This window comes from Trichoderma camerunense (genome assembly GCF_050948025.1).
Source record: "Trichoderma camerunense strain CBS 138272 chromosome Unknown V8C40scaffold_1, whole genome shotgun sequence".
NCBI classification, from domain to species: Eukaryota; Fungi; Ascomycota; class Sordariomycetes; order Hypocreales; family Hypocreaceae; genus Trichoderma; species Trichoderma camerunense.
This window is the reverse complement of record NW_028145369.1, coordinates 837,951-861,921: the sequence shown is the minus strand read 5'-3', so window position 1 is coordinate 861,921 and position 23,971 is coordinate 837,951. Positions and strand designations below refer to the sequence as shown.

General features: G+C 52.0%; 11 protein-coding genes across 11 annotated transcripts; 4 read left to right on the top strand and 7 right to left on the bottom strand.

Annotated features, from left to right (window-relative positions):
• The first annotated feature begins 102 nt into the window (after positions 1-102).
• V8C40DRAFT_6000 (SDR family NAD(P)-dependent oxidoreductase) lies at positions 103-1,515 on the top strand. Its single transcript, XM_083223179.1, has 4 exons — positions 103-376; positions 488-848; positions 909-1,021; positions 1,086-1,515. The coding sequence occupies exons 1-4, from the start codon at positions 328-330 to the stop codon at positions 1,364-1,366; spliced, it is 804 nt and encodes a 267-aa protein (XP_083078856.1). The 5' UTR covers positions 103-327; the 3' UTR covers positions 1,367-1,515.
• Positions 1,516-2,001: 486 nt separating this feature from the next.
• V8C40DRAFT_5790 (acyl--CoA ligase) lies at positions 2,002-4,599 on the top strand. Its single transcript, XM_083223153.1, has 4 exons — positions 2,002-2,791; positions 2,876-3,879; positions 3,937-4,040; positions 4,115-4,599. The coding sequence occupies exons 1-4, from the start codon at positions 2,476-2,478 to the stop codon at positions 4,371-4,373; spliced, it is 1,683 nt and encodes a 560-aa protein (XP_083078855.1). The 5' UTR covers positions 2,002-2,475; the 3' UTR covers positions 4,374-4,599.
• On the bottom strand, positions 4,422-5,523 carry V8C40DRAFT_229382 (DNA-directed RNA polymerase I subunit RPA34). Its single transcript, XM_083212465.1, has 2 exons — positions 4,969-5,523; positions 4,422-4,893 (listed from the first exon to the last, which is right to left on the bottom strand). Exons 1-2 carry the CDS (start codon positions 5,483-5,485, stop codon positions 4,826-4,828), a joined length of 585 nt encoding a protein of 194 aa, XP_083078854.1. The 5' UTR covers positions 5,486-5,523; the 3' UTR covers positions 4,422-4,825.
• Positions 5,524-5,697: 174 nt separating this feature from the next.
• On the bottom strand, positions 5,698-9,370 carry V8C40DRAFT_229381 (Spt5 C-terminal nonapeptide repeat binding Spt4-domain-containing protein). The gene is made up of 3 exons (XM_083212464.1): positions 8,893-9,370; positions 6,589-8,821; positions 5,698-6,536 (listed from the first exon to the last, which is right to left on the bottom strand). The coding sequence occupies exons 1-3, from the start codon at positions 9,205-9,207 to the stop codon at positions 5,911-5,913; spliced, it is 3,174 nt and encodes a 1,057-aa protein (XP_083078853.1). The 5' UTR covers positions 9,208-9,370; the 3' UTR covers positions 5,698-5,910.
• Positions 9,371-9,665: 295 nt separating this feature from the next.
• V8C40DRAFT_229378 (WD40-repeat-containing domain protein) lies at positions 9,666-12,688 on the bottom strand. The gene is made up of 4 exons (XM_083212463.1): positions 12,568-12,688; positions 11,366-12,448; positions 10,701-11,295; positions 9,666-10,618 (listed from the first exon to the last, which is right to left on the bottom strand). The coding sequence occupies exons 2-4, from the start codon at positions 12,089-12,091 to the stop codon at positions 10,155-10,157; spliced, it is 1,785 nt and encodes a 594-aa protein (XP_083078852.1). The 5' UTR covers positions 12,092-12,448; positions 12,568-12,688; the 3' UTR covers positions 9,666-10,154.
• A 425-nt stretch (positions 12,689-13,113) lies between these two features.
• Positions 13,114-15,667, top strand: V8C40DRAFT_229377 (uncharacterized protein). The gene has a single exon (XM_083212462.1). The coding sequence runs from the start codon at positions 13,510-13,512 to the stop codon at positions 15,400-15,402; it is 1,893 nt and encodes a 630-aa protein (XP_083078851.1). The 5' UTR covers positions 13,114-13,509; the 3' UTR covers positions 15,403-15,667.
• A 37-nt stretch (positions 15,668-15,704) lies between these two features.
• Positions 15,705-16,148, bottom strand: V8C40DRAFT_260209 (uncharacterized protein; the record flags this gene model as incomplete). The annotated part of the gene is made up of 1 exon (XM_083219110.1): positions 15,705-16,148. The coding sequence occupies one exon, from the start codon at positions 16,146-16,148 to the stop codon at positions 15,705-15,707; it is 444 nt and encodes a 147-aa protein (XP_083078850.1).
• Positions 16,149-16,740: 592 nt separating this feature from the next.
• Positions 16,741-17,354, top strand: V8C40DRAFT_229376 (uncharacterized protein). The gene has a single exon (XM_083212461.1). It carries the CDS (start codon positions 16,870-16,872, stop codon positions 17,116-17,118), a length of 249 nt encoding a protein of 82 aa, XP_083078849.1. The 5' UTR covers positions 16,741-16,869; the 3' UTR covers positions 17,119-17,354.
• Positions 17,355-18,474, bottom strand: V8C40DRAFT_229373 (mitofissin). Its single transcript, XM_083212460.1, has 4 exons — positions 18,294-18,474; positions 18,077-18,152; positions 17,963-18,005; positions 17,355-17,885 (listed from the first exon to the last, which is right to left on the bottom strand). Exons 1-4 carry the CDS (start codon positions 18,297-18,299, stop codon positions 17,747-17,749), a joined length of 264 nt encoding a protein of 87 aa, XP_083078848.1. The 5' UTR covers positions 18,300-18,474; the 3' UTR covers positions 17,355-17,746.
• A 3,194-nt stretch (positions 18,475-21,668) lies between these two features.
• On the bottom strand, positions 21,669-22,611 carry V8C40DRAFT_5493 (uncharacterized protein). Its single transcript, XM_083223112.1, has one exon. It carries the CDS (start codon positions 22,528-22,530, stop codon positions 21,889-21,891), a length of 642 nt encoding a protein of 213 aa, XP_083078847.1. The 5' UTR covers positions 22,531-22,611; the 3' UTR covers positions 21,669-21,888.
• A 677-nt stretch (positions 22,612-23,288) lies between these two features.
• On the bottom strand, positions 23,289-23,624 carry V8C40DRAFT_260205 (uncharacterized protein; the record flags this gene model as incomplete). Its single annotated transcript, XM_083219109.1, has 1 exon — positions 23,289-23,624. One exon carries the CDS (start codon positions 23,622-23,624, stop codon positions 23,289-23,291), a length of 336 nt encoding a protein of 111 aa, XP_083078846.1.
• Positions 23,625-23,971: the final 347 nt, after the last annotated feature.

Below are 23,971 nucleotides of genomic sequence, written 5' to 3'. Positions count from 1 at the left end.
CTTCCGTGGATATAGCGGGTTGCCCTTGATTCGGTGGTCGAGCGGTTTGCGAAGCAAAAGAGACCGCAAGATGAGGACGTGTATACACAAAGGGAATGTTATCACTTTGCCAGATGGGCTTAGTGGGATGAGTATATGTGCGGGTTCTCTGTTTCCGTATGCTAATCCTTTCGGTCAGTCATTGCCGTGAAACCTGCTTGAGGTGATCTATAAAGCCACCAAACGGCTTTGTCCCTTTCACCCTTCTCCTTGTCTCTCATCCTTTTATTATATCTTTCTGTTTCTTTAGTTATTTTGTTTTGAATCTGTGTCAATATCAATTCCACAATGGCATCGCTACTGGAAGGCTCAGCTTTTGTGACAGGCGCTGCCTCTGGTAAGTCTTAATAGGAAGCCCCAAAACGTCATCCGCAATGCTCTAAAATCCCCAGCCATTGATCCTTTATAGCCAAAGCCACTCTAACTTATCACATGTAATTTTCCATAGGCATTGGAGAACATACAGCCTACGCCTTTGCCAAGTACGGCATCACTAAGCTAGCCATCACAGACGTTAACGTCCAAGGTCTCGACGCTGTAGCAGCCAATATACGCAACCAATGGCCCGCCGTCGAGGTCATGGCCCTAGAGCTTGACGTCAGCAAATCCGATCAAGTCAAGAGCGTGCTATCGCAGATCGTAGCGCGGTTTGGCCGGCTAGACGTTGCCGTCAACAACGCCGGCATCACGGGCAAGGAGGGAAAGGTGCACGAGCTGGATGAGGCGGACTGGAGTAAAGTCCTCAGCATCAACCTGAGCGGCGTCCATTTCTGCCAGACAGAAGAGCTCCGGATCATGAAAGACCAAGAGTAAGTGAATCCGAGTTTGATCCTATGGTTGGTCATTTTGTTTGCTGAACTGTATGGCAGAGACCTCGGCCCACGACGAGGACGGGGCGCCATCATCAACGTCTCGTCGCTGTACGGCCTCATCAAGCCTCTTTATCCCATCTACTACACTGCCTACGCCGCCGCCAAGCACGGTAAGTCTCTTCATCAGTTCACTCCAAGATTGATGATCCGCTGACATCAGATAAAAAAACACAGGCATCATCGGCATCACAAGAGCCGACGCCGTTGCGTACTCGGGCTCCAACATCCGCATCAACGCCATCTGCCCCGGCTACATCGAGACGCCCATGATGGGTGGCGATGCCTGGAGTAAGATTGAGAACCACCCGTTGCATGCGCATGTTAAGGAGACGCCCCTGCGAAGGTTGGGCCAGCCCGAGGAGATTGCCAACGGCATTGTGTTTCTGGCGTCGTCACTAAGCAGCTTTGTTAATGGGTTTGGGTTAGCGGTTGACGGTGGGTATAGTTGCGTGTGAGGGTATTATTTATATATTGCCTGTTTATGGTTTCATAGTACGAGATGTGCTCTCACAGGCGACACTCGACGGGATAACCTCTACCTAACTTGATGTGGACTGTAGGATTCAGGAATGGGATTCTAACGTACATATACGAGCATACAACCTGTGTACGTACGACATCAACATGCCTAGTTGGGTATATAAAATTCCTCCTACCGCTTACGCCGACCTGACGGCGCCGAATTGACTTTTGACGCGTTCCCTCTCCAGTGATCCCTTACCTGTTGCAGAGGGAATTTCCTATTAGAGCCAATGCCCGCTGACACCGCTACAGTCAGATATCAGACAAAGGGGATATTTCTTCAAGAGTTGTATAAAGGCTCAATCCCTCGCCTTTACCTTGGTAAAAATCTCTCCAACCGTCTCTCCAACCGTCTCGCCGACCAATCCATGACTCTCTCGCTTTCCCCTCTTCTCTCCGAAACAGCCCCACGTTCCCCCATGCTCTCCGAATCCTGTTGCGGACACTCGGACACAAACAGCCGCTCCCCGAGAAAGTAAGAAAGCCTCAAAGAAATAAGAAAAAAATTTAAGATAAAAATCCCAGAATTATATAACAAGATCGCTTGTCATCAGTTACACCAGATCTTCTCTTTTCTCTCTTTTTTCTTTATTTCTTGTTATTCCCCTTCTTCACTATTTCCGTCCTAGTCTTACCCCAGCTTTTTCAGGTTCCCACTTTAGCCAAGCATGGTCACCGTGCAGCCAATTGCTGTGGCCAAAAGCTAGATCTGACAGGGGTTACCTCTTCGCCTCTGGTTAAAAAATAACCGTCTAGAAGGAAACGAAGCCTCGGTTGCGGTGCATCTTCCCGCGGGTTGGCGTCCCTTTGTTGAGGGGGAAGTTGACGATCGCCTCAATCCTTTTAAGAGGGTCGGGCAACCCATTTGAAGATAGTCCCACCAGTGGGAATCCTTGTTCTATTTTTTTTTTTTTATTAGTGTATAGATTTGTTGAGATTCGAATCAATCGCGCCCTTCCTCAACTTTTCACCCTCTCTATCTCTCTCTCTTTACACCACACACATCTCATCTCATCCACCCCGCCTCACTCTCACTCTCACAATGCCGTTCAAGTCTTTATACGAACATCTCGACATCCCCCAAACCAATCTCCTCACCTATCTCTTCGGCAATGGATCCACACTCTCCCACGAGCCCATCTGGCACAACGCCAAGGATCCCAGCAAGAATCTCTCGCCGCATCAGCTGGTGCAATGGATCCGGCGTCTAGGCCTTGGTTTGCAGCGGATGGGCCTAAAGAGGGGAGACGTGGTCATGATGTGCTCGCCGAACCACATCTTTGTGCCCGTTGCGTATCTGGGCCTTACGGGCTCGGGTTACATCTTTAGCGGTGCCAATCCAGTCTTTACGGTTCAGGGTATGTTGTTCTCATCTATATATCACCTATATAAGAGAGTAGAGGTATCAGACAGCTAATCCAACTCTCTTCACAACATCACAGAGCTGAGCTACCAGCTCGATAACACAGAGGCAAAGGCGGTCCTCGCTCACCCCAGCGTCCTCGCCAAGGTCCTTGAAGCTGCATCAAAGGTCGGCATCCCCAAGAGCCGCATCTTCCAGTTCTCCGACGAGGAATCACCCATCCAAGACGGCATCCCCGACTGGCGATCCATGCTCGCCCCTCACCAGGACGCCTACAAATGGCAATGGCCCGAGTTCACCCCAACCGAGGCCCGCAACACCGTCGCCACCATCAACTTCAGCTCCGGCACGACAGGCCTCCCCAAGGGCGTCTGCGTCCCTCACTCCAGCCTCATCGCCAACGTCGAGCAGGTCAACCACCTCCGCCACGTCCATAGACAGCCCGAATGGGATCTCATGCCGCGAAACCGCTGGGTCGGCCTGCTGCCGCTGTACCACGCCTACGGCCAGCTCTACGCCTGTCTGCTCGCCGGCAAGACGCTGACGCCCATCTACATCATGTCCAAGTTCCACTACGAAGACTTCCTAGCCACCATCCAGCGCTACAAAATCACCCAGCTGCAGATTGCGCCGCCCATCGTCGTCATGCTCGCCAAGCGCCCCGAGACCGTGCGTTACGACCTCTCCAGCGTGCGGCACATCACATGCGGCGCCGCGCCTCTGTCCAGAGAGCTGCAGGAGACGTGCGAGAAAAAGTTCAACATTCGCATCACGCAGGGCTACGGCATGACGGAGCTGACTTGCACCGGCATCAGCTTCGCCGAGGGTCTGGAGGGTGACAGCGGCGGGTCGGTGGGCAGATTGCTTCCCAACTGCGAGTTCAAGCTGCTCGACGATGATGGCAAGGAGGTTGGCGTGGGAACGCCTGGCGAGCTCTTCATCAGAGGCCCCAACGTGTGTTTGGGATATTGGAGGAACGAGGCAGCAACCCGAGAGAGTCTAGACAAGGACGGCTGGTTTAGAACCGGTGATATTGCTGTTTGTGACAAGAATGGCATGTTTGCAATTGTGGATAGAAAAAAGGTCAGTTGTGTAATCCTGAGAACATATACGTTTGGTTGCTGACAGCTCGATATACAGGAGCTCATCAAGGTCAACGGCCTGCAAGTCGCCCCAGCTGAACTCGAAGCTGTGCTTTTAGAAAACGAGCACGTTGCCGACGCAGCAGTCGTCGAAATCAAATTGTACGTTCCCTTACACAAAAGAAGAACAAGCTACACATCTCTCATATGTCAATGTACTAACCAAGTCCTCACAGCGACGAAGAGGAATGGCCACGCGCATACGTCGTCATCCAGCCCTCCTCAAAGGGCAAAGTCACGCCCAAGGACATCCAGGACTGGACCGCCACGCGCGTCGCAAAGCACAAGCGGCTGGTCGGCGGCGTCACCTTCATCGACGAGGTGCCCAAGCTGGCCAGCGGCAAGATCATCCGCAAGCTGATGAAGCAGTGGTCCAAGAGGGATGCCGAGGAGATGCTGAAGAATGGGACGGCGCCTGTGAGGTCGAAGCTGTAGACTCTTTTTTTTTTGCATATATATAATGATGTCTTTTCTTGGATATTGGGTATATAGATGAGGGTTTATTTTACAAGAATCAATGCTCCTGTCGCTGTTCTGAATACATAGCCAGTACATGTAGTAATATACACAACGCCTTGCGTATGCAAAAACAATTCATCTAGCCCAAGTCGTATCGTGTGCTCAATAATTGGCAAATCTAGTAATACATTATGCGTACCCTCGTTCTCAAGCTGGAACCTGGGCATTCCAAGCTGGAGGTGAAGAATGGATAAACGAGGCTCCAACCTCAAGCCAATCGAAAGCTTCATCAACGCTGGACCCTTGACAACAGTTCCATACACCTGTTTTGAACCCTTCCCAAATGCTCCAGAATCATACGCTTGTGTTCTCCAATTCTGATACATCATTTATCCGAAACCGTTACATCTCAACCCACCAAAAGACCCTCACTTCTTCTCTCCCCGATGCTCTCCCCGATACTTTTCCAAACTCTTCGGCTCATTCCTCAACGCAACTAAATCCCAAGTCAGCACACTCTCCACCTCATCGTTAAAGACAAAAAAAAAAAGAAAAGAAAGGAAAAACTCACGTCTGTCAAAAAGATAATAACTCGTAACAAGCAATATCGGCAACGCAATAATCGTCGAAACCCACTTCCTCGCCGCCGTATCGTATCTCCTCTTATACTCCCTCTTCTCCTCCTTCTTCTTCGCTTCTTCCGCCAATCTATCCTGCTGCTGCGCGAGCCGTCGCATGCGCGCCGCCCGCAGCGCAGAGTCTCGCGCTTCGGCTGTTCGTAGAGCTGCCGCTGAAGATGCTGTTCCTGCGCCCGCTTCTGCCGCTACTGTTCCTGTCGCTGATGTTGTTGTCGTGGAGGAAGATATCCGTGGGGAAGACGTCGATCCACTTGCAGATTTATTCACCGCTCTAGAGGCACTGGCGTTCGCATTCGCTGAGCTCTTGCTCGTCGTCGCATATCCTCTCGTCGATGCCTGCGCAAAGGCAAAGCTCCGCTCAGAGCCATTGTTCGTTCGCTGGCGGAGTTTCTCGCAGACTTGTCTCTCGTAGCGCTCTAGTAGTCGGCTGCGTATCCGTGAACGAAACATTGTGTGTGTTTTTGGTAATGTTGAGTTGTAAATGTGGTTGGTAAATGTGTAGTAGCTATGATTTGGCTCCCAAACTTTTTGGTTGCAAGGCTTTTCGGCCGAAACTCGGGCCAGATGACAACTGCTCCGGAATCCACTCCAAGGGAACAAATCACGACGAACAAATTACCGTCTCATGTCAAGTCACAACACGGATTGGCTTCCATCTTTATGCAAGAGATTTTCATTAGTAATACGTAAAAACTGTCCCTATTTACTTTTTTTCTTTTCTTTATAGCCACGCGCTTCCCAGTACCCTTTGAGATTTGTCTGCTTCAACTAGCCATCTGCTGCTCTTCACCAGTATTACTGCAGTTTTGATTCCAAAAAACGCCATATCCACCATGTCAGAAACAATATATAGCTCACTTCCCCAGCGAAGATGCTCAATCATCATCTGTGTACCTCGGACCGCTGGCAGCAGGTGTCTCGGGCGCTCCGTAGGCTGAAGGAGTTGGTGCTGAGTAGCCACCGTATCCGGACGCAGACGGTGTCGGCGCTCCGGCTGCTGGTGTCGGGGCCGAGTCTGTTCCTCCCCATCCGCCTTGCCATCCACCAGCAGGCGTCGGTGCAACTCCCGGTGTAGGAGCGTTGTAGGCGCCGGGTGTAGGTGCGCTCAAGGCACCAGGAGTAGGAGCTGACATGGCGCCTCCAGGAGTCGGGGCATCGTAGGCAGAAGAAGTGGCAGCCCCAGGTGTGTAACCCCAAGACTCGCTGGCGCCAGGCGTCGGTGCTGAGACTCCCCATGCGGGTGTTTTTGAACCAGAAGACCAGCTCTCACCTCCACCACCACCAGCGTAGGCTGGAGTGCGCGAGCCAGCACCGAATGCGTCACCCGGCGCAGGTGTTCTGGCACCAGCTTGCCAGGCCGGCGTGCGTGAGCCAGATCCGTAAGCAGTTCGACTTCCATCGTATGGATTGACTGTCCTCGATCCATCTGCCCAAGCCGGTGTTCGGGATCCAGAATAGTCTTGGCCCTTCCATGCTGGCGTACGGCCGCCTTGTGCAGGAGCTAAGTCTTTGTTAGCAAAATAGAAAACAATAGAAGACGAGAAACAACTTACTTCGTGATCCCCAGGCGGGGACGCGGTCTGCGCCGCCGGAGCCCATGGGTGTGCGAGATCCTCCTTGCCAGCCCGGGACTCTATCCCCTGAGCCGCGACCTGCTCCGCCCGGTGCGGGTCGTCCTCTGCCGTTGATGTCAATGTTGATTCCGGTGTTTTTGTCCTTGAAGTTGAGGCAGTCTCGGGGAACAGTGATGGTCTTGTTTTTGGTGTGGAGCTCAACACGAGCATGTGTGTCTGTCGTGTCTTTGACGATACCAAGGAGACCTTTGTAGGCTCCCTTCTTGATGATGACGGTTTGGTTGATGGCACGATCTCGGCCAAACTGTTTGGCGAGAGGCTTGTTCTCGGTGCCGTTCTTGTGAATCTTCAAGGCAGGGTTCATAGTAGTCAGGTCAGGCCCAGACGCTGCCGCGTTAACACGACCTCCCTTAGCAGCGATCGTATTAACCATGCTCGCCTTGGTGACAAAGACACCTGCATTCTCATTGGTGGCATGAGTGTGTAGGAAGACGTAGGAGCGGTGGATGTGGATGATCTTGCCCTGGCGTTGCTGTCCAGAAAACTCCTTCACCACGTCGTCCAGGCGAATTTCTGAGCCCTCCCGGTCAGCGGCAACTGCTTGCTTTCTCTTGGGAAGCTTGTTGGGAATCTGAGATGGCATGACTTGACGAGTGTCTCCAAACTGATCCAACACAACCAATGACTCCCGGTCTACCTTGACAATGCAGCCGACTGTGGTGGGGTCCAACTGCACAAGGTCGTGAAGCTCATACTGGCCGAGTGATCCTTGTCCGCCAATGTCGCTAGCCTCTCGTAAATCCTTGCTGAATACCGTCACTTCATTGTTCGTCTGGTCCGTCAAGAGCGTGACACGGTCCTCGGAAATCTTGACCACTGTACCGACTTCGTCCTGGAACTTGCTGCCGCCAATCACCTTGACATGGTCACCAATCTTGAAGCGCTTGCGGAGGCCCTTGATAGGCACCTCGATGCTTTGGCCCTTCAGGTCACCCTCTGTGACAAACATGGTCACAATATCACCCTGCACATTGGTAGCTCTACCAACAACACCTCTCTGCTCTCCAGCGTACACCTCGATGATATCGCCAGGCAGGTACGTGACGAGCGTGTTGCTATCCTTCAAACTGGCGGCCAAAGCCTTCAAGTCAAGATTCTCCGTGCCATCATCAGCGCCACTAGCAAATCGTGTCACTTCTTCTAGGGAAGGGTTGACATCCGTAACCACGAGCTGCTGGATCTTGACATCTTTGACCTGGAACCCGTTTTCAAACTCTTCGCCCATATACGTCCAAGTGTTGGTAGTCGGGTTGCCCTGAATGTGACGGGGGTGACGCTTTCGTGCCTCAATCTCGCTGAAAAGTCTCTGGGGCGGTCGCGGGCCCATTCCCGGGGGCCTCTTGCGCTTTCCATCTGCAGTCACCGCAGAAAGAGCTTCATCTCGCATGCCGTAGTCGAGTCTAGGGATAAATCGGACTCTGGCTTCCAGTCCATTCTCGGTGACATCAATGACTTGAGCCAAGTCTCCGCTGTGCTTGGGCGGCCTTCGAAGTCGCACCCATGCGCCGGGCTCCAGCGTCGGTGTTTTGGTGACGCGCAGAAGTTCGGGCATGTCCTTGATGTCCACTAGGGTCAACTTGGAGTGAGGATAGACGTTGAGGATACCATCGAGAGCCACAAGAATGTCGGTCTGTCTTTGGGTCTCAACGTAGACGAAGCTCTTCATGACGGAATCTGGGCCACCACGCTCGAAAGCGGCAGTAATGGCCAACTCGTCCTTTGTGCCTCTTCGCTCCTCGACTCGCTTCATGATGGACATGACGACTTCGCGCTCCTTTCCTTCTTTACATCGCACAGCCCAGATGCTGGGATCGTCCACACTAGGGAGAAGAAGGCGTTTGGGCACGACGGCTGAGTCGCCAAAGCTCTTGCCAGGTCGTCGGTTGCCGTATCGCTGCCGAAGGATCTCGGCTTGTTTCTCGGCATCCATGCTGGATTCCATCTCGCGACGGCGGTCAAGCTCGCGGTGTCTTCGGTCATCGTCAAGTCGCGAGCTCTCGGCCAGGTCATCAGGGTGAGCGTTGTCGATGATGAAGTCTTCTATCTCTTCACCATCCTTTTCCTCGTCTTCACCCTCGTCTTCGTCATCGACTTCGGCTTCGATATCGATGAAGGCGTTTCGCCTGTCGCGCTGGCGCTTTCTGCGATGGCCCTTTTGTCATCTGTGTCAGCATCTCCAATTGCTGGAAACCCATCATCAGTCGCTATGTCCGAGGGCCATACCTGTTGGACATCGTCCTCATCTTCGTCATCTTCTTCTTCCTCCTCGTCATCGTCATCGTGGCGACGGCGAGGTTCCTCTTCTTCCTCCTCGTCTTCTTCCTCTTCCTCATCCTCGTCATGAGTTCTTCGCGATCTAGCAGGGGCGGGTTCTTCATCTTCGTCATCATCAGCCTCCTGGCGGCGATTGGGGCTGCTGTCTCGCGCCCGGCTTGAGCCGTCATTGCGATCTTCGTCTTCAGACATGTCGGCAGGCGCAGGATTGAAGTCTTCCTCATCCTCGGAATCATCGAATCGGCCCCTGTCGTTGGACGCCATCTTGAATTACAGTATGTGATGCGTGCTGCTGACCATGCGACTGTAGCTGGGAATTGAAAAGGGAGAATGGAAGAAAACAAAACGAAGTTGGGGGATTCGCAACAAGGATCACTTTGAAGAAAGGCGAGTAGGCGACGCGGGTAATTATCGGGCTGAACGCGCTTTGGCTGGTTTAGAGTTCCAACAGTGAGGCGGCGCTGCCGAGCCGTGCTGAAGTGGACGAGTGGAGTACGTACTGTGCAAAAGTGTCGATGCATCTGAGGTGATGGGAAGAATTGGAGGCTATGGAGTGCAAGAAAAAGAAGCCCATTGCGCAAAAGAATTTATCTGACCAATTGGCTTCAGTACAGTAAATTCTTGAACGGGATACTTTGGTACATTGCACATGCTCACATATATCATGTCCGTTGGATGTTATCAACCTATAAAACTGGACTCACTCATCATAGCCACTTAACCTGTAATCTAGTACATATTTGATCTCGGCGAAACAAGGAATCATACATCTCAGCCGGCAACTTAATAACGTCATTACAATGGCGGCAATAAACAATTTAAAGGATGTATCTGCTCGCTGTATTCATAAAGCCTGGCCTTCTAGAATCTCGCGGCTTCAAATTGCGATAAACTAAATGCGTAAAAAGGAACCCCCATATGACATGGCACACCTCGCACTCCCTTTCCCATCCATTCACCAAATCCATTTGACCAAACTTCCAATCGTTACTCGTCACGTCTCCATACTCCAAAGTTGCTGGTTTCATGCAGCTAGGGCTGTCGGTACAAAACTCCAATAAATCCCTTCAAGTAGGTGATACATATACCCCCCCTCCGCCGAACAGCCAAGTCTATATCAATCGGAACGGGTGCTTTTACGGAGATGAGGCGTCAATTCGTGGTCGGCTCTGACAGGCCCCAACTCGTATCGGATATCCATCAAAAGGTCCTCACATCACCTTTACGCCCCAGACGCCTCGACCTGCGCCGACACCGAGCCACTCGCCGCCATCGTTGCCTTGCAAGTGTGGTACCCAGCCCAGGTTTCCAATCTCGTAGTCGCAATCCCAGCATGCGACGGGGCTTCGTTGATTTTCTGGCTGCTGACTGCCGTTGATGGATGAAGAGTTCATGAGATCCCACAGCAGCACCTGGCAGTCGTCTGCTCCGGAGGCCAGCGTCCCCCTCCGCGAGGGAGACCACTCAATGCAATTGAGGGGACCAGAGTGTCCCCGAAGCTCGAGAAGAGCCTGGCCGGGTTGTCGAACGTCCAGGATGCGGATCACGTTCGAGTCCTGGGCAAATGTCGCTAGAAGATGGGTATCATGAGGTGATGTAGCTAGTCGAAGGAGCGGGGGAGGATTCGAAAGCGTCTGCTGAGCAGTTGTAGGGCTCATTCGCTCGCCGGATTCCACTGTTGAAGCTGTCAGCAACGGAGCTTGTCCCCGTGTAGACCGTCTTTATGCGGGTTAGAAGGGAGTGTGGGGTTGACAAACCTCGATCTTCCTTTCCTGTAGGCTCATAGATGATGGTGGAATGCTCCAGGCTCCTCAAGTCAAACATGCGCACGCTTCCGTCCTGGCCACAGCTCACAAATACATCAACGCTCTTGGCACAGAACCTTACGTCATATACCTCCTTGTCGTGGGCAATCAGCTGCGTCTTGGCCGTGAGGGATGGAATGTCCCATATTGTACAGGTGGTATCAATGCTCGAGGTAATGATGAGACTGGGGGAGACGGTGTTCCAGTCGAGAGACGTCAGCGGGGCTGTGTGATCGGGTGTCTTGGAGTTTGACAAGAGCGCCAGAGGGGTCAATTTCGTGACGGCCGAGTCGCGCGGCCGAGTAATTGTGTTTCCTGGGTTTGCAGAGGTCTCGGATGGCAATGACCACAGCCGCAGGTGGTCGCCGGAGGTGGCTAGGAGATCGGTGGACTGCTTCTGCGAAGACGGTGGCTCCCACAGAAGCCGCGTGACGGGATACGAATGTGTGGCCTCGGCCACCTTTGTGAACTCGAGATTGTACTTGGACGTGCCGGGTTGGTAGACGTCCTGAGGTGTAGGAACGACCTGGCTGTCGAGGATTTGGATCTGAACTCGCCCCGTTAGCATCGACATTCAGCATTCAGCACCCCACATCCAACACGACAGCTTGGCTTACAAAGTTGTGACCATCTTCTAGGTAGCTGCCGACGGCAACCTTGCCGGCTCCGTTCCCTCGCGGCGTCCACTTGCACCAGTCGAAAGCATAGATGGGCCATGGAGCTAGGTAGTTGCTGGGGCCCGGCTGTGTGTTGGCGACCTCGTAGCCAAGCGTGCCAGGCGCTCCATCGGACATGCTCGAGTCGGCGCGCGGCCGGATGTCAGCCAGGCCCAGCGGCGTGTTGGAAAAGGTGCGCTGGGAGCCCGGGGCGTTGTACTTGCCATCTTGAGGCGAGATGAACTGCGAGGACGAGCCGCTGGGGGTGGTTGGCGTGTAGGCGTGGTAGGACGAGGATGAGGCGGGCGTGTCGTAGTTGGCCGCGGGGCTGGAGCGAGAGTAGGTGTGCGACATGTTGAGGACGGGCTTTGGCGGCGATTGATAGCCCTGCTGGTGTTGCGCAGACGATGACGCCGATGCTGAAGCAGAGCCAGAACCAGGAATAGAGCCGGGAATAGAGCCAGACATGGAGTTGTTGGCAGACAGAGGCGGGCGCGACATGCCGCCCGGCTGGAGCACGTTGGGCACGGGCGACGGCTCGAGCTTGATCTGGGGAGCGTAGTCTCGCGATGCCATCTGGCTCTGCGGGCTCATGCCGGACATGTGAAGTTCGTCGAGCTGAGCGCCATAGGGAGCCGTGGCGGACTGCTGCCGTCGCGGGGGAGGCAGCTGATGTGATTGGTTCATGGTGCTTCTTGGGGGTTGGCCGGTTGGGGATTGGCCTGAAGCGGGCTGACGGCGCTTTTGCTTTGCTGGGCGGTTAGTTGGCTGTGACTGGACTGACTTTAGTCTGGGCTGGATGTCAGTCAATCCGGATGGCGATAGGCGAGGGGTTGGAGCAGCAGGGCTGGATCACGAGGCGCCAGACGACGGGACCCTCCCCTTTGCTTTTGCTTTTGCTTTTGCGCTGCCTTGCTTTGTTCCCTGCGCTGCTGCAGCTGCTGTAATTATGGAGACGACAACAAAAGTCAAGACGCAGCTGATAAATCGCAGAATAGACGCGAAATAGGATTGAGCCCGCCCAAACCAAGTCGAGTCAATTGCCTTTTTGCTTTCGTCAGCGTCCCGGTGCTTATTGTATGGACGGATCAAGTGGTAGCGAGGCGCCAAAGTGTAGCGGCTTTGCACTACGCCTTTAGCACTCTGGGGCGGCGGCGTCTCACTGTAATCGTCCTCCCGTCCTCCTTCTTAGCGATCTCCCCAGCTGGGGGCCGCGACTCGATCGAGGAATGGATGCCTTTAAACCTCTTGTAGCAAACAGCGTTGCCTTGCAGAACCCGATGCAAGACGAATGAATACGTATGGACGGGATACGGAACGGACGCGCGGCAAGCTCCGTCGGCAAATTAATTAGGTCAGCCCAGACATAGAAGGTTTGGGCAAGCTGGCCAGAGATGGCTTTAGTCTCGACTCATCAGTTCATCTTGTAGTACAAGATTGATACGTTGAGCTCGATGGTAGGCATGAGTTGAGTTGGACTTATAAGTCCTACCTTGGTGACCTATTTCTTATAATCATCGAGTCGGGTTTTTGTACCTATTACGAACTAGATGCTCGTATATTCGATGTTTCTTTGTACGATATTGCCAAATGCATGGCATACCAGGGTAGTAACAGAAGCGGCGATGACAACACTGCCCACTTTTAGCGTCTGAGTTGCAGAAAGCTCCCAAAGTACAGCCCGCGCTTCTCTACATGCACCACATTATCGACATTTCATCAAATCAACCCGGGCTGAACTTACTCACGCCCCAAAAGTGGTACACTCCAATCCAAAGATACGGAATTTACCAGCCAATTGTCCAGTGCACAGTGTTGAGTGCTATCGGCAGATGCGTGTACAAGCTCCAACCACTACCTTGATAAGCTCCGGAACCAGGCACATGCCTCGACTTCACCCATACCTGTCCTCGTGAGCAAGCTTGACAACACGCTCCATGGCCCATCCACCACCACCAAGTATTCCTTCTCCATGCTTCACATAAAATCATTATAGCTTGGATTTGCTCTTGGCTTTGAATTTCCACGGCCTCCCCGTCAATCGCTCTTCCTCACCATCTCGAACAACGCAACGACAGAGCTCCCCTCTATTTGAATACACCACCATGTCTTTTTTCGATCGCATAGCAAGCCCCCATCGAAAATCGCCGGGTCTACCTTTCCACAAACCTCCGATCCGATCACCTAGCGAATATCAGCTCAACGAACTAGATCCTCGGCCTGACGATGTCTTATCGGCCGATGGGGACCTGCCTAGAGCTTGGCTGGCCGACTATGAGGAATCAGCGACGTCTCGTGGGCAATCTCCAAGCACATGGCGGGACAAGGGCAGTCCGGCTCAGTCATACTCCAAAATGAAGCCAAGGGCAATGTTTGCCGGTCCACCGCCGCCGATAACTGCGTCGATGATGCTCAGCAAGGACTCGCGGGCAAATTCTGTTGGCCCTTCAGGTCGCAGCAAACATACTCCCCACAGTCTTCTTGGTGGGAGTCCTACCGAAGCGAATAGCGTGCTGTTCGATCATAGACGTGAGGCTGGTGCGCACAACACAGATTCCATATGGCGAGGTTTGCGGAGGCAAGAGAAGGCCTTGGAGCAAGACGTCCAGCGATTGCTTGATCAACAGGCCGCCGCGTTGGCAGCTGGATCTGGCAATGAGAATGATGCCTCCAGCACAGGGAGCAGCACACCAACTGGCACCTTTTATTCTACAAAAAGCTCCAAATCGAGAATGACTAGCTCCCTCTATGTACCACCTCGAGCCACCCGCGACGGCAACGTGGTTCCGATCCGGCAGCCAGCGAACGATAAGCCCCCTGGGTTGAAGTCTACGCGAGATGATCTTCGGAAATTGATTGCCTCCATGACGAAGCTCAAACGAGACGAAAATGCCCACATAGCAGACGCCATGGCCCAACGAGAAGACGCCCTCAACTACCTGGATGGGTTGGGTACAAGGAAATCTGATATTCAAGCAGAGCTGCACGATTTGGAGGAAAACGGTGACGAACCGCTGGCGAAAGAGCTGCGGGAACTAGGTACGCAGCATGGTGCCCTGAGCGAAGAAATCCAGCAGCTTGAGGAGAGATTAGCGGCCATGCGCTTCCAGTGCCGTACACTGGAAGAGAGAATGGACGACATCAAGAATAAAAGAGAAGCAGGACTCAGTGGATATCATGGCGCATTAAGAGACGTGACAAACGAAGTCAAGGCATTCGTACAGCATCCACCAATTCTACCACTTGACCCGGACCTCCTAACGCATGGCGGCGAGGTCGAGGGAGATCCAGCAGCTTCAGGGGGAGTTGAGTTTATGCGACTCATCCCCGAGCGGCGGACACTAGAAATGGCAAAATCTTGGTGGGAAGCAGAAATGTCAGTATTGGAGCGCTGCAAAGAGCGGATAGATACAGATCGGCTAGCATTGGAAGAGGGGGGCCAAGTTTGGGACAAGGTTACGCAGCTGGTATCTACGTTCGAAGCAGATTTACGACAAGCCATGCAGAATGGTGCATCATCCCCTTCAGATTCGAACTCGAAAGGCAAAGAAAAAGTGCTCTCTCTGGAAGAAATCATATCGTCTCAGCTTTCACGGATGAAGCAGGTGATTGAGGAACTGGAGAGCTACATGCGACTGGCGGAGGAAAAGCACTGGAATCTTTTGATTTGCGCCATCGGCGCAGAACTCGAGGCCTTTAAGGAGGGTGCCAATGTCTTTGAAGGCTTGGTTCACCCCCCTGAGGATCCTGAGGAGCATCCCGCTAGCACTCAGGATGAGCCGAGTGAAGTAAAGCCAGAGCCAGAGGATCAACCTACACAACAAAGCAGCCACTCGGCCGATGAAGAGAGCGATAATGAGGTGCCCCCAGACCTACTCGGCGGGGAACAGGACAGAGATGATGAGCATGCTCATGCGACCAACACTGACGGCGCGCCGCTGCGTAGGTACGACAGCGAGAACGAAGTGCCGCCGGAGTTTCTGGCAGAGCACGCATAGGGTGTGGTGATCCCTGTCTTTTCTCCCTGTTTTTTCTCTCGGCTCTCTGGCTCGTTCAGATGATGCTATTGAATGATGGCGCCTCTTGCTGGCGTGTCTTTGTTTGGTGGCGGTTCTTGAGACGATTGGAGTTATACCCTGGACTGCTACATGTTTTGTCATTATCCTCTTATGGTTTTTTTCCCCCAGCGTGTAAAGCAACATTAGATGTTAGAGAACGAAATTAATGATTAAGCGATGAGATAATGTCTATTACTTTCTATGGCCTTCCTTCACATGGTCGAAATATAACGGCCCGGATTCTAAACCAAGCAGCCCCCAGCAAACATTCCCGTAAATATTACAACCGCAATAGTCAGTCCAGTCTTCCATGAACCCGTATCAGCTTTATACGCCCGAACAGCAGCGCCAGTTGTAGATGTCGCAGCCGCTGCAACACAAACCGAGCAAACAGGCTCTTTAACAGCCGCGCTGGCTCGTGCAATAACGCTCGGAGCAGCAGGTTTATCAAGTGGTGCATAGCACGAGCCAGTCCCCAGAGCATCGGCAATGCAGTCCCGGAGCGATTCGCCCGTTCGGCGGTCGGGCATGATGGGGCAATAAGCACTGCACCCGAGAGAAGTGTCGTAGTATTGGACGATGGGAGCAAGGCTGCAGCAATCTTTGAAGGTTTGGAGGAGTAGGGTGATGTTGTTGCTGGTGCCGAAGCATATGCCGCTTGAGGGATCTAGGGATTGGCACGACATGTTGGTGGATAATTGGGAAATCTTGGGATGTCAAGGATGATGATGGTGGAGGACGATAATAGTAAAGAGACTTGAAGCTGATGAATAGGCAGAGAGGATGCGTTCTGGTGTTTGCCAGTGTATCAGTAGTGGTTAAGAGAGTTTATCTGGGATAGAACAAAGATATAGGTATATATATATATATATAGATTTTGCTGAATCTCACAACTGGGTTACTTTGGACTGGATAGTATCATTCCGTACTCAATCCGTCAAAACTACAACCTTAATACCTACACCATGGGCTTGGAAGGAGATCTCCGAAGCAGGGAAGCGTTTGAAGGAGGCACTGCTGCTACATATATAATTTGTCTGCTTACAGTATTATACAGCTGCTATAGTTACCCAACCTAACAAGTAAGCTTAAGACACACCGTAATTTCAGCCAAGTTTCAAAAAGTGCTTGTATAGTAACCTAAAGAGTAGATAATGCGAATTATTAACCGAACGAAGTCATCTTATCATACTGTATTCAACCTTTGAAACACCTTATAGAGCACCCAGTATCTACCCGTACGCACACCGAAATACTTGAGTGTACGTTTGTTCAGTACATAGAACAGAGCCATGATAATTATACACAAGGATCAATGCTATGGTCGGAACTTCCGACTCTTACAAGGCTGATTTCCACTTATATGCACCCAAGACCGGCAGCTGTAATCGGGAGCTGTTATAAGCAATGCTCCACCGTATAGCCTCATTTAAATCCCCGAGCCTTGTTTACCTACCCCTTTATAATCCCTTCCACGTGAAACTTGCGACGAGCTTTTTAATCGTGAACTCGCCTGTCCCCTCTCTAATACGGCCTTTCCACCTGTTATCGTTGGTCTGCAGATTTATGTGTAGCCTTCTCATCTTTTGGTCTGTATCTTTCTTCTCCCGTTTGTCCGAGGAGTGTTCACAGATGCCAGTTTATCTTGAGAATTAACATGCACGTTCTATTGCTATATGGCCTTTTTGCCATTATGAGGTATTGGATCTTCTTAACGATGTGTGTTGTACCTAGTAGCAGCTTACATGTGAGTGAGCTGTGCCTGGCCCTCTTTATTCGAGAAGATGTTAGCGTCTGGGTAACCTCGGCTAAGTGGAACGATCACAACTTGTGGAGATGCAACCAAGCCAGAATTTGAGCCGGGTGGAAGGAAAACAATACAAGAGTCACGTCGTCGGCATTTCTTTCTTCTTTTTCTTTTCTTTATTTTTTGCGTAGTTGAGTCATTTCATCATATTCAGCAATTCCATCAAACAAGCACCCAGTTGTTCCTTCAAACGCCCAGATAAAAACATGACTTTGGCACTGCTCATCCGTCATAATAGCTCAAAACGAACTTGAACTTGGTGGAGAATTCCCTCGGCCTTTTCTCAGGCACAGCTATCATAATTCCAACGCACTTGCACTCCCTTAGCAAGGAAAAAGGAAAATTGCAACCTCAGAGTTCCATGAAACCAGACAGGTTGGAGCGAAAGGCTCGGCAACTACCCTCGTCGCGATGTCGACAACCCGGTATCTGAATTCGGCGGCTCAAAAGGAGGTGGTCTGAACGACTTGCGAGAAATCATCGCTTGCGCTCAAAGAAGCCGCTGGAGCCGGCGATGGCAACGGACTGGTCCATCACCCACTCGCCGACGCCGAGGTACTTGTCGATCCATTTGGAGATATCCTTGTTCTCGCCGGCGACCTTGTCGCTCTTGAAACTGGTGGCCCGTTAACCCGCGGGTTCGAGAGACGAAAACACAAAATTTGTGCATTAATCAAGTTCTAGCAAACTCACGTCAAGCCGGTCGATCGCTTCACGCCAGCGAGAAAGGCCGAGACTGTCACATGCAAATTTAGTAACCTTTCGGCATCGCAAAAACGCAAGGGAGCGGGACAAAAGATTTCTTACGAAGAACGGCGTCAAAAGCATAGTGTGTCAAACGTCCAACCTTTGACCAGAGGCCCAGCGTCAGCAGGTCGAGAAGCTGCGATCAGTCTTAGAAAGGCCAGTCAAGCAGGCGACATCTGGCACGACTCCAAGCGCAAGCGCCCGAAGACGCCGCGGCGGGAGGGCCAGCACGGAAGCAGGAACCGGGGCGGGGGATTTGGATTGGGGGAGGACGTACCACCATGGTGACTGATTTTTTTTCGATTCGAGTCGATCCGAGGATAAAAATCAGAGGCCGCAACGGAGGTTTTTTGGTCGTCGTGGGGATCTGGAGAAGCTCGCAAAGGGTGTCGCAACGGTGAGAGGCTAAATCGAGTACAAGCTCTGGAGGCTTGAAAATGGGGTACAGCAGTCGTAGCATAAAATGGGTTGCTTGTTTTCTCTATCTCCTTCTAGACTAGCGCTCCCTATAATAATAATACTACAGCCATTAGGTACTTAGTAATACACCTCCTTCCTCCCTTCCCCAACAGACTGGGGGACACCAACATTGGCGTTGCCCCAAACGCCCAAAAATCATCGTGGCTGGTCCAGAAACTTGCGCTGCCATTCTTGTTCTGCCCTCGCCAATTTGCTCCCCTGTAACCTATTTTTCCGTGTCTAGTCAAGCTGCTTTCCCACAACATCCGGCGGACGGCTAACTACCGATCCCTTCCCTCACCCATTCAGGCCCCCAGTATATCGTGCCAGCCGCTGGCGGTTGACTTGTTTTGTCGCCTTTATTCGGCGTCGTCTTCTATTTCGGTGCGAGAACTGGGTCCAGGGTCGTAGTGGGCCTGGTCCTAATAGTTATATCGGGAGGGTTCTAGGTAGGGTGCTCGCGGCACAAATTGCTTCAAATCATCCACATGTAGCTTCCGCTGCCGTCCGTCTAATCCCCGGGTCACGTAGGTAACCGGCGACAATTGCTGGATGATGGTAGATAGGTTGCCCCACGATTTGATGAATTTCCCTTTTTGCTTGTTTTGTTTATCTTGTTTTTCCCAGACTTGGTCTCCGATAGCGAAAACTCTCTGCCCTCCATCCGCTTCCATAGCCCTCATCTGTCGCTCCATTGACTGGTTTTGGAGAGTGTCTCGGGTTTCCTTCCTCTTGTCCACAGCTGCCAATATCACTTCTCGGGTCTCTGGCGTGTCTGGTATAACCCCATTCTCCTCTTCCTCCAACTCCTCTTCCAATTCATTTTCGTGCCAAACGAATGGATTAAAGCCGAACATTACTATTGCAGGTGATGTTCCCAGGGAAGACATGTATCGGTTGTTGAGAGAAATCGTAATCTGGGGCAAGCTTTGGTTCCAGTACTCCAAGGATTCTCCATTTCTTTCCACCGCCTATTTCATCAATTGATTCTTAATTAGCCTGACGTAGCGTTCCGACAGGCCGGTAGATTGGGGGTGCGACACTGGTCCATGTATCAATCTAGTACCATGTTTCTCCGTAGAGGCGGTAAAAAGAAGATTTTTAAAGTGGCTCCCATTATCGCAATAGATCTTTCGGGGCCATCCAAAGATGGATCCGATGCTAAAATTCTATATTTCGCATACTTCATCGCCGGTTGCCAGCTTACACGCCGTGGCGATTAGGAATTGTGACAGGTAATCCACATTAATCAGGATATAGGAGTAGCCGTCTCTGGAGGGTGGGGTTATAGGGCCAACGTAGTCCATGTATACTATATCCCAGGTTTCGGAAGTTCCAATACGTCTGCTCGCACTCCGGGGTACTCTTAGGGCTGTCTGCTGGCACGTCAGGCATGAATTACGGTAGAGGGTAACGTCCTTTAACCGGGCTGGCCAGAAGTATCGGCCCCGCAAATACTGCATCATCGTGGGTTCGCCAAAGTGCCCCTCCGCATCATGGCTTCTTTGGAGGATACCAGGTACCCGCCCTGGCAGGACGCAGATGCTCAAAGAATCATCCTGTTCCAGGTAAAGCAATTGTCCCTAGTAGATCCGGTATCGCATCACTTATCGTTTTACCAGCTGCCTCTTTGCGCCGTCCACTGCTTCCAAGCCTGAGATTAAACATCGGATCAGGTCCCCATACCATGTTATCTTTCCCAGGTCCTGCATCGCGAGTTCCAGCGATCTTTGAACATGTGGGGGAAGTGGCCCCTGCAAAGGAAGAACCATTTGACCCGTCTCATCCTCATCCTTTTCCATCTGGGTGGTATTGCTGGCTCCCATGGGTTGTGGTTCCACCCTCATTCCCATTCTCCTTCGAATTTCAGGTGCCGCATCTCGGAGTGCATCAGGCATACGGGACATACCATCGGCCACTTTCATGACCTTGGTAGTGTTTGATCTGTGGACAAACTCCAGGTCGTATTCCAACAATATTTCCATCTATCGGCTGAGTTTCCCGTGTACCTCAGTGAGGTTGGTTACCGATTCTACCACGCCCTTGTGGTCGGTATATACTTTTATAGGGTAACGTAAGTGCAATATCAGCCAGCGACATTCCTGTAATGCCCGAACGACAGCCAGCATCTCCTTCTCCGGCATTGAATACCGTCTTTCGTTATCGGCCAGCCTGAACGACATCCACATGTTTATTCTTGCCGATGCCCAATTCTGGTCATCGCAAGCGGTGCCTGGTAGTATATCTTCCATCTGGAATAGGATAGCCCCCGTTCCCGTTGTCGAGGCGTCTGTTGCCAAGTGGAACTGCACCCCCGAGCGGGCGCCGAAAGTGGCGTTCTCCTGAACGCTTTTGCAAATTTGCTGCAATGCTGCTTGCGCCTTGTTGTCCCATACTGGCCGTTCTCTCATGGTTTCCGCAAACTTGACCGAAAGCTTCCCTCCCGGTGTCATCTTCGGCACCTTTTCGAAGAACGCATTTTTCAGCACTTCTACCAGGTCTACCCTTCCAGGTATAAATTTCCGCACAAAAGGAGTCAGGTACAGCAGCGTCTGTATTTCATCCCAGGTAGCCGGGGGATGTTTTTGGAAGTAAGTTGCCAGTCTGGCAAACTTATCTCGGTGCTTCTATCCGGGGCGAATATATCCCTCCTCAATAGTAAAACCCAGGGATTCAATTTTAGACGCAAACAATGTTGTCTTTTTACCAGAGAGGCAAATCGGCGCCCAGGCTACCCGGGGAAAATAACTCTTCCACAGGAACTCAAAATAGGCGTCATATATTTCCGAGGAGGCGTTATAGTCATCAACATATATAAAAAAGGTAGTTTTCAGCTGTTCTAAATGTCCCAGGATAGATGGGAACTCGGTACCGTCTGGAAAATTAAGGGGCCCGAAAGCAGTATCCCCGAAACGGGCGTACGTGGATAGTAAACCTGTCAGCCCTTGTAGCATATTGACATATTCCCACATTCCATTCGGGCCAACAAATCCTATCTTGTGGCAGTCCTCTAGAGGGATCAGCACCCCCCAAAAACCATTGGAAGCGTCTGTCTGGGAAAAGATACGGGGTCGGCCGCACCACACTGAGTCCACGTCTGCCTCCAAATCGTGGCAAGGGTACGCCGACCGGATTGTATTTTGGTTGATATTACGGTAGTCGTGGACCACCTGGAACACGTTTCCCCCATTTGTTTTATTCTCAGCCCCCTTTTTTTCCACAAACAGTGTATTTGCAACCCACTAGTAAGGGATAAACACCGACGGTGCCCCCCATTCGGAAACAGTTCTTTGGATAACCCCCGTTTTCTCCATAGCCTGGAAAACTTTGTCGGCGAACGCTCTTTAGTCTCGGCTATATTGTATAGGGCGGCGGTTAATTGGGACAGCGTCTGTTTTCAGGGGGATGCGGTATTACACTAAATCTGTGGTTTTAATATCCTCCAGTTTGTCCACAAAACAGTTCCGGTAGGTGTAGCATAATTGCATAATCTGAAAACGTTGGTCTTCCGTCCCAGCCATATCGCCTAGCGTAATATTAGAGCTCTCAAACCAAGAAACAATCTTTTCGGGGCTCACCACTGCCAGTGGCCGAAATGTATGGGGTTTCCGGTCCGGCAAGGGGTCAGCCTTAAAACTTGGAAATTGCACCAAATTCACCCTCTGGCCCATTTTGTCCATATCTAACCCCAAGAAGTCCTCCTGGTAGTCGGCCAAAATCAATATTTCTGGGGGTACTTGGTAGTTGGGCCCGTTTATATGGGGTTTTTCAAATTCCAAGGGGTCCCCCTTAATTTCTGATTTTCCCATACAAATCGCAGCCTCTGGGATTTCTTCCGTGTCCTGTTCCTGAAACCCATTTGATCGCCAATTCGCTGCTCCCGCCAGGATTTCGAGGAGATCCAGCTCTTCCCCATCTTGATTCGCATCTTCGTTGTCCCTCCCCAGCCATCGGCTGCCCTTCCTTTCATCCCCTTCGCTGGGCGTATCTTTCGTCTCAGGGCTAATTCCAGCGCCATTCTCATTCCGATCGCCAGCTGTAGGCAGATCTCCCATCTTTTCAGCGTCCAGCCCTTGTCGCCCTCCAGGGTCATCACCACCCCTCTCCGTTCCCCGAGCCGGTCCGGCGATAAGTTTAGCGAAGTGTATTTGATGGAGCTTCCCATCTTCCAGGCTCTTTCGCGTCTAGTCGGCGCTCATCCTTCGCTGGAGTTGGTCCTAGATCGGCCCCCCTCTGCCAGGACTCGGCATCTCCAGAGAGGCTCCCGGCCATGTTCGGTGTCCCAGAGTCAGGCTTCCATCACCAGTTTCAAAGTCTTCCTCCCTAAATTTTCCATATTCGTGAACAAAATTGCCTCCCTCCGATCCCCTGCCCGGTAGGTTTTCCGCGGAAAAACGGGTGCCCTTGGAGATTCGCGGTAAAGAGTCACCGTCCTCACCCACGATTTCGCCCCCAATTTCCATTGCATTGAGGTCTCCCGCGGCAAAAATTGCCACGTTCAGGTCTAGTTTCCTTGCCGCGCGTCGGGCCGCCGCCACGCTTTCGGCTTCAGGTGGCGGATCTGTGGTCAGCTGGTCTAAGTGCTGAGCTTCCCGGACGCCGAAAATGGTTTTCTCCTGGGGTGTGACCATGGGTTTAGAATCATCGGCCCTCCGCTTGGTCAGTTTCTGAACCCCACTCTGCCCCTCTTGTTCTTGGGCAACGCCTCCTGCCATCTCCAATGGCCCCTCCCAATCTTCTGCTGTCTCCCCTCCCCCAATAGTTCGACAGTTCTCTCTTTACGCTGGTACGTCGAACTTTACCTGCGTGGGGCCTAGTTTTTTGATCCCATGTAGGGTCGGCCAGAAGATTCGTAAACAGCCTTGTTTATTTGTTCCAGGGTGGCCTCCACTTCGTCCAGGATTTCCTGGTCTCCCTCTACAAAAATAACCTCGTCTTCCTCATCTGGTGGCGTTGGCCTGGGCCTTAGTATCTGGCGTTTCCTGCCCTCGGGCTCAAAAAGGTTCGGCGCTGGGAAGATCGGGATTGTCTGCGATGTTCCCTTCGCCCCCTGCACCGTAAGTTTCTCATTGGCGTAGTCTTCTTTGGCCTTCATGCGACGCAGCCAGGTCCTTCCAAGTAGTATCTCCCAGTCCTCATGGGCGCCCATCACGTACGCTTTTACTGTGGCCAGTATTCCCGCAACTACCACTCGGACGTAAACGCAGCGATTAACTCGGGTCAGCTTATCGTTTGCCAATCTCACGATACCTGGAGTCGGGAGTAATATTTGCGGGATTTGTCGTTCTATAATAAAACGGGCGTTAATTAAGTCGACGGTAGACCCGCCATCAATTATTATTGCGGTGCATCTCTGGCCCTCTACGTGGCCCTCGATGTAGCCTAAGGTAGATGCAACCGACTCTTCGGGGTCCGCTAAGTCGCACTACACAACTCTTGACATGGCCGCCGAACTGATACACTTGCTTTCATCCGTCCGCCAGTCCTCCTCAGCGA

What these genes read in the sequence shown, in the direction of transcription:
- V8C40DRAFT_6000 (XM_083223179.1), top strand. Translation starts at nt 328, where the DNA reads ATGGCATCGCTACTGGAAGGCTCAGCTTTTGTGACAGGCGCTGCCTCT. An exon ending in TGTGACAGGCGCTGCCTCTG is followed by an intron (nt 377 to 487) that starts GTAAGTCTTAAT and finishes AATTTTCCATAG; the next exon opens with GCATTGGAGAACATACAGCC. An exon ending in CTACGCCGCCGCCAAGCACG is followed by an intron (nt 1,022 to 1,085) that starts GTAAGTCTCTTC and finishes AAAAAAACACAG; the next exon opens with GCATCATCGGCATCACAAGA.
- V8C40DRAFT_5790 (XM_083223153.1), top strand. Translation starts at nt 2,476, where the DNA reads ATGCCGTTCAAGTCTTTATACGAACATCTCGACATCCCCCAAACCAAT. An exon ending in TCCAGTCTTTACGGTTCAGG is followed by an intron (nt 2,792 to 2,875) that starts GTATGTTGTTCT and finishes ACAACATCACAG; the next exon opens with AGCTGAGCTACCAGCTCGAT. An exon ending in GCAGTCGTCGAAATCAAATT is followed by an intron (nt 4,041 to 4,114) that starts GTACGTTCCCTT and finishes AAGTCCTCACAG; the next exon opens with CGACGAAGAGGAATGGCCAC.
- V8C40DRAFT_229382 (XM_083212465.1), bottom strand. Translation starts at nt 5,485, where the DNA reads ATGTTTCGTTCACGGATACGCAGCCGACTACTAGAGCGCTACGAGAGA. An exon ending in TTATTATCTTTTTGACAGAC is followed by an intron (nt 4,894 to 4,968) that starts GTGAGTTTTTCC and finishes CTTGGGATTTAG; the next exon opens with TTGCGTTGAGGAATGAGCCG.
- V8C40DRAFT_229381 (XM_083212464.1), bottom strand. Translation starts at nt 9,207, where the DNA reads ATGGCGTCCAACGACAGGGGCCGATTCGATGATTCCGAGGATGAGGAA. An exon ending in ATGAGGACGATGTCCAACAG is followed by an intron (nt 8,822 to 8,892) that starts GTATGGCCCTCG and finishes AGATGACAAAAG; the next exon opens with GGCCATCGCAGAAAGCGCCA. An exon ending in CCCCGCCTGGGGATCACGAA is followed by an intron (nt 6,537 to 6,588) that starts GTAAGTTGTTTC and finishes ACAAAGACTTAG; the next exon opens with CTCCTGCACAAGGCGGCCGT.
- V8C40DRAFT_229378 (XM_083212463.1), bottom strand. Translation starts at nt 12,091, where the DNA reads ATGAACCAATCACATCAGCTGCCTCCCCCGCGACGGCAGCAGTCCGCC. An exon ending in TAGAAGATGGTCACAACTTT is followed by an intron (nt 11,296 to 11,365) that starts GTAAGCCAAGCT and finishes GGGCGAGTTCAG; the next exon opens with ATCCAAATCCTCGACAGCCA. An exon ending in TACAGGAAAGGAAGATCGAG is followed by an intron (nt 10,619 to 10,700) that starts GTTTGTCAACCC and finishes CAGCTTCAACAG; the next exon opens with TGGAATCCGGCGAGCGAATG.
- V8C40DRAFT_229377 (XM_083212462.1), top strand. Translation starts at nt 13,510, where the DNA reads ATGTCTTTTTTCGATCGCATAGCAAGCCCCCATCGAAAATCGCCGGGT.
- V8C40DRAFT_229376 (XM_083212461.1), top strand. Translation starts at nt 16,870, where the DNA reads ATGCTCCACCGTATAGCCTCATTTAAATCCCCGAGCCTTGTTTACCTA.
- V8C40DRAFT_229373 (XM_083212460.1), bottom strand. An exon ending in TGCTTTTGACGCCGTTCTTC is followed by an intron (nt 18,006 to 18,076) that starts GTAAGAAATCTT and finishes TGCATGTGACAG; the next exon opens with TCTCGGCCTTTCTCGCTGGC. An exon ending in AAGCGATCGACCGGCTTGAC is followed by an intron (nt 17,886 to 17,962) that starts GTGAGTTTGCTA and finishes ACGGGCCACCAG; the next exon opens with TTTCAAGAGCGACAAGGTCG.
- V8C40DRAFT_5493 (XM_083223112.1), bottom strand. Translation starts at nt 22,530, where the DNA reads ATGGGAGATCTGCCTACAGCTGGCGATCGGAATGAGAATGGCGCTGGA.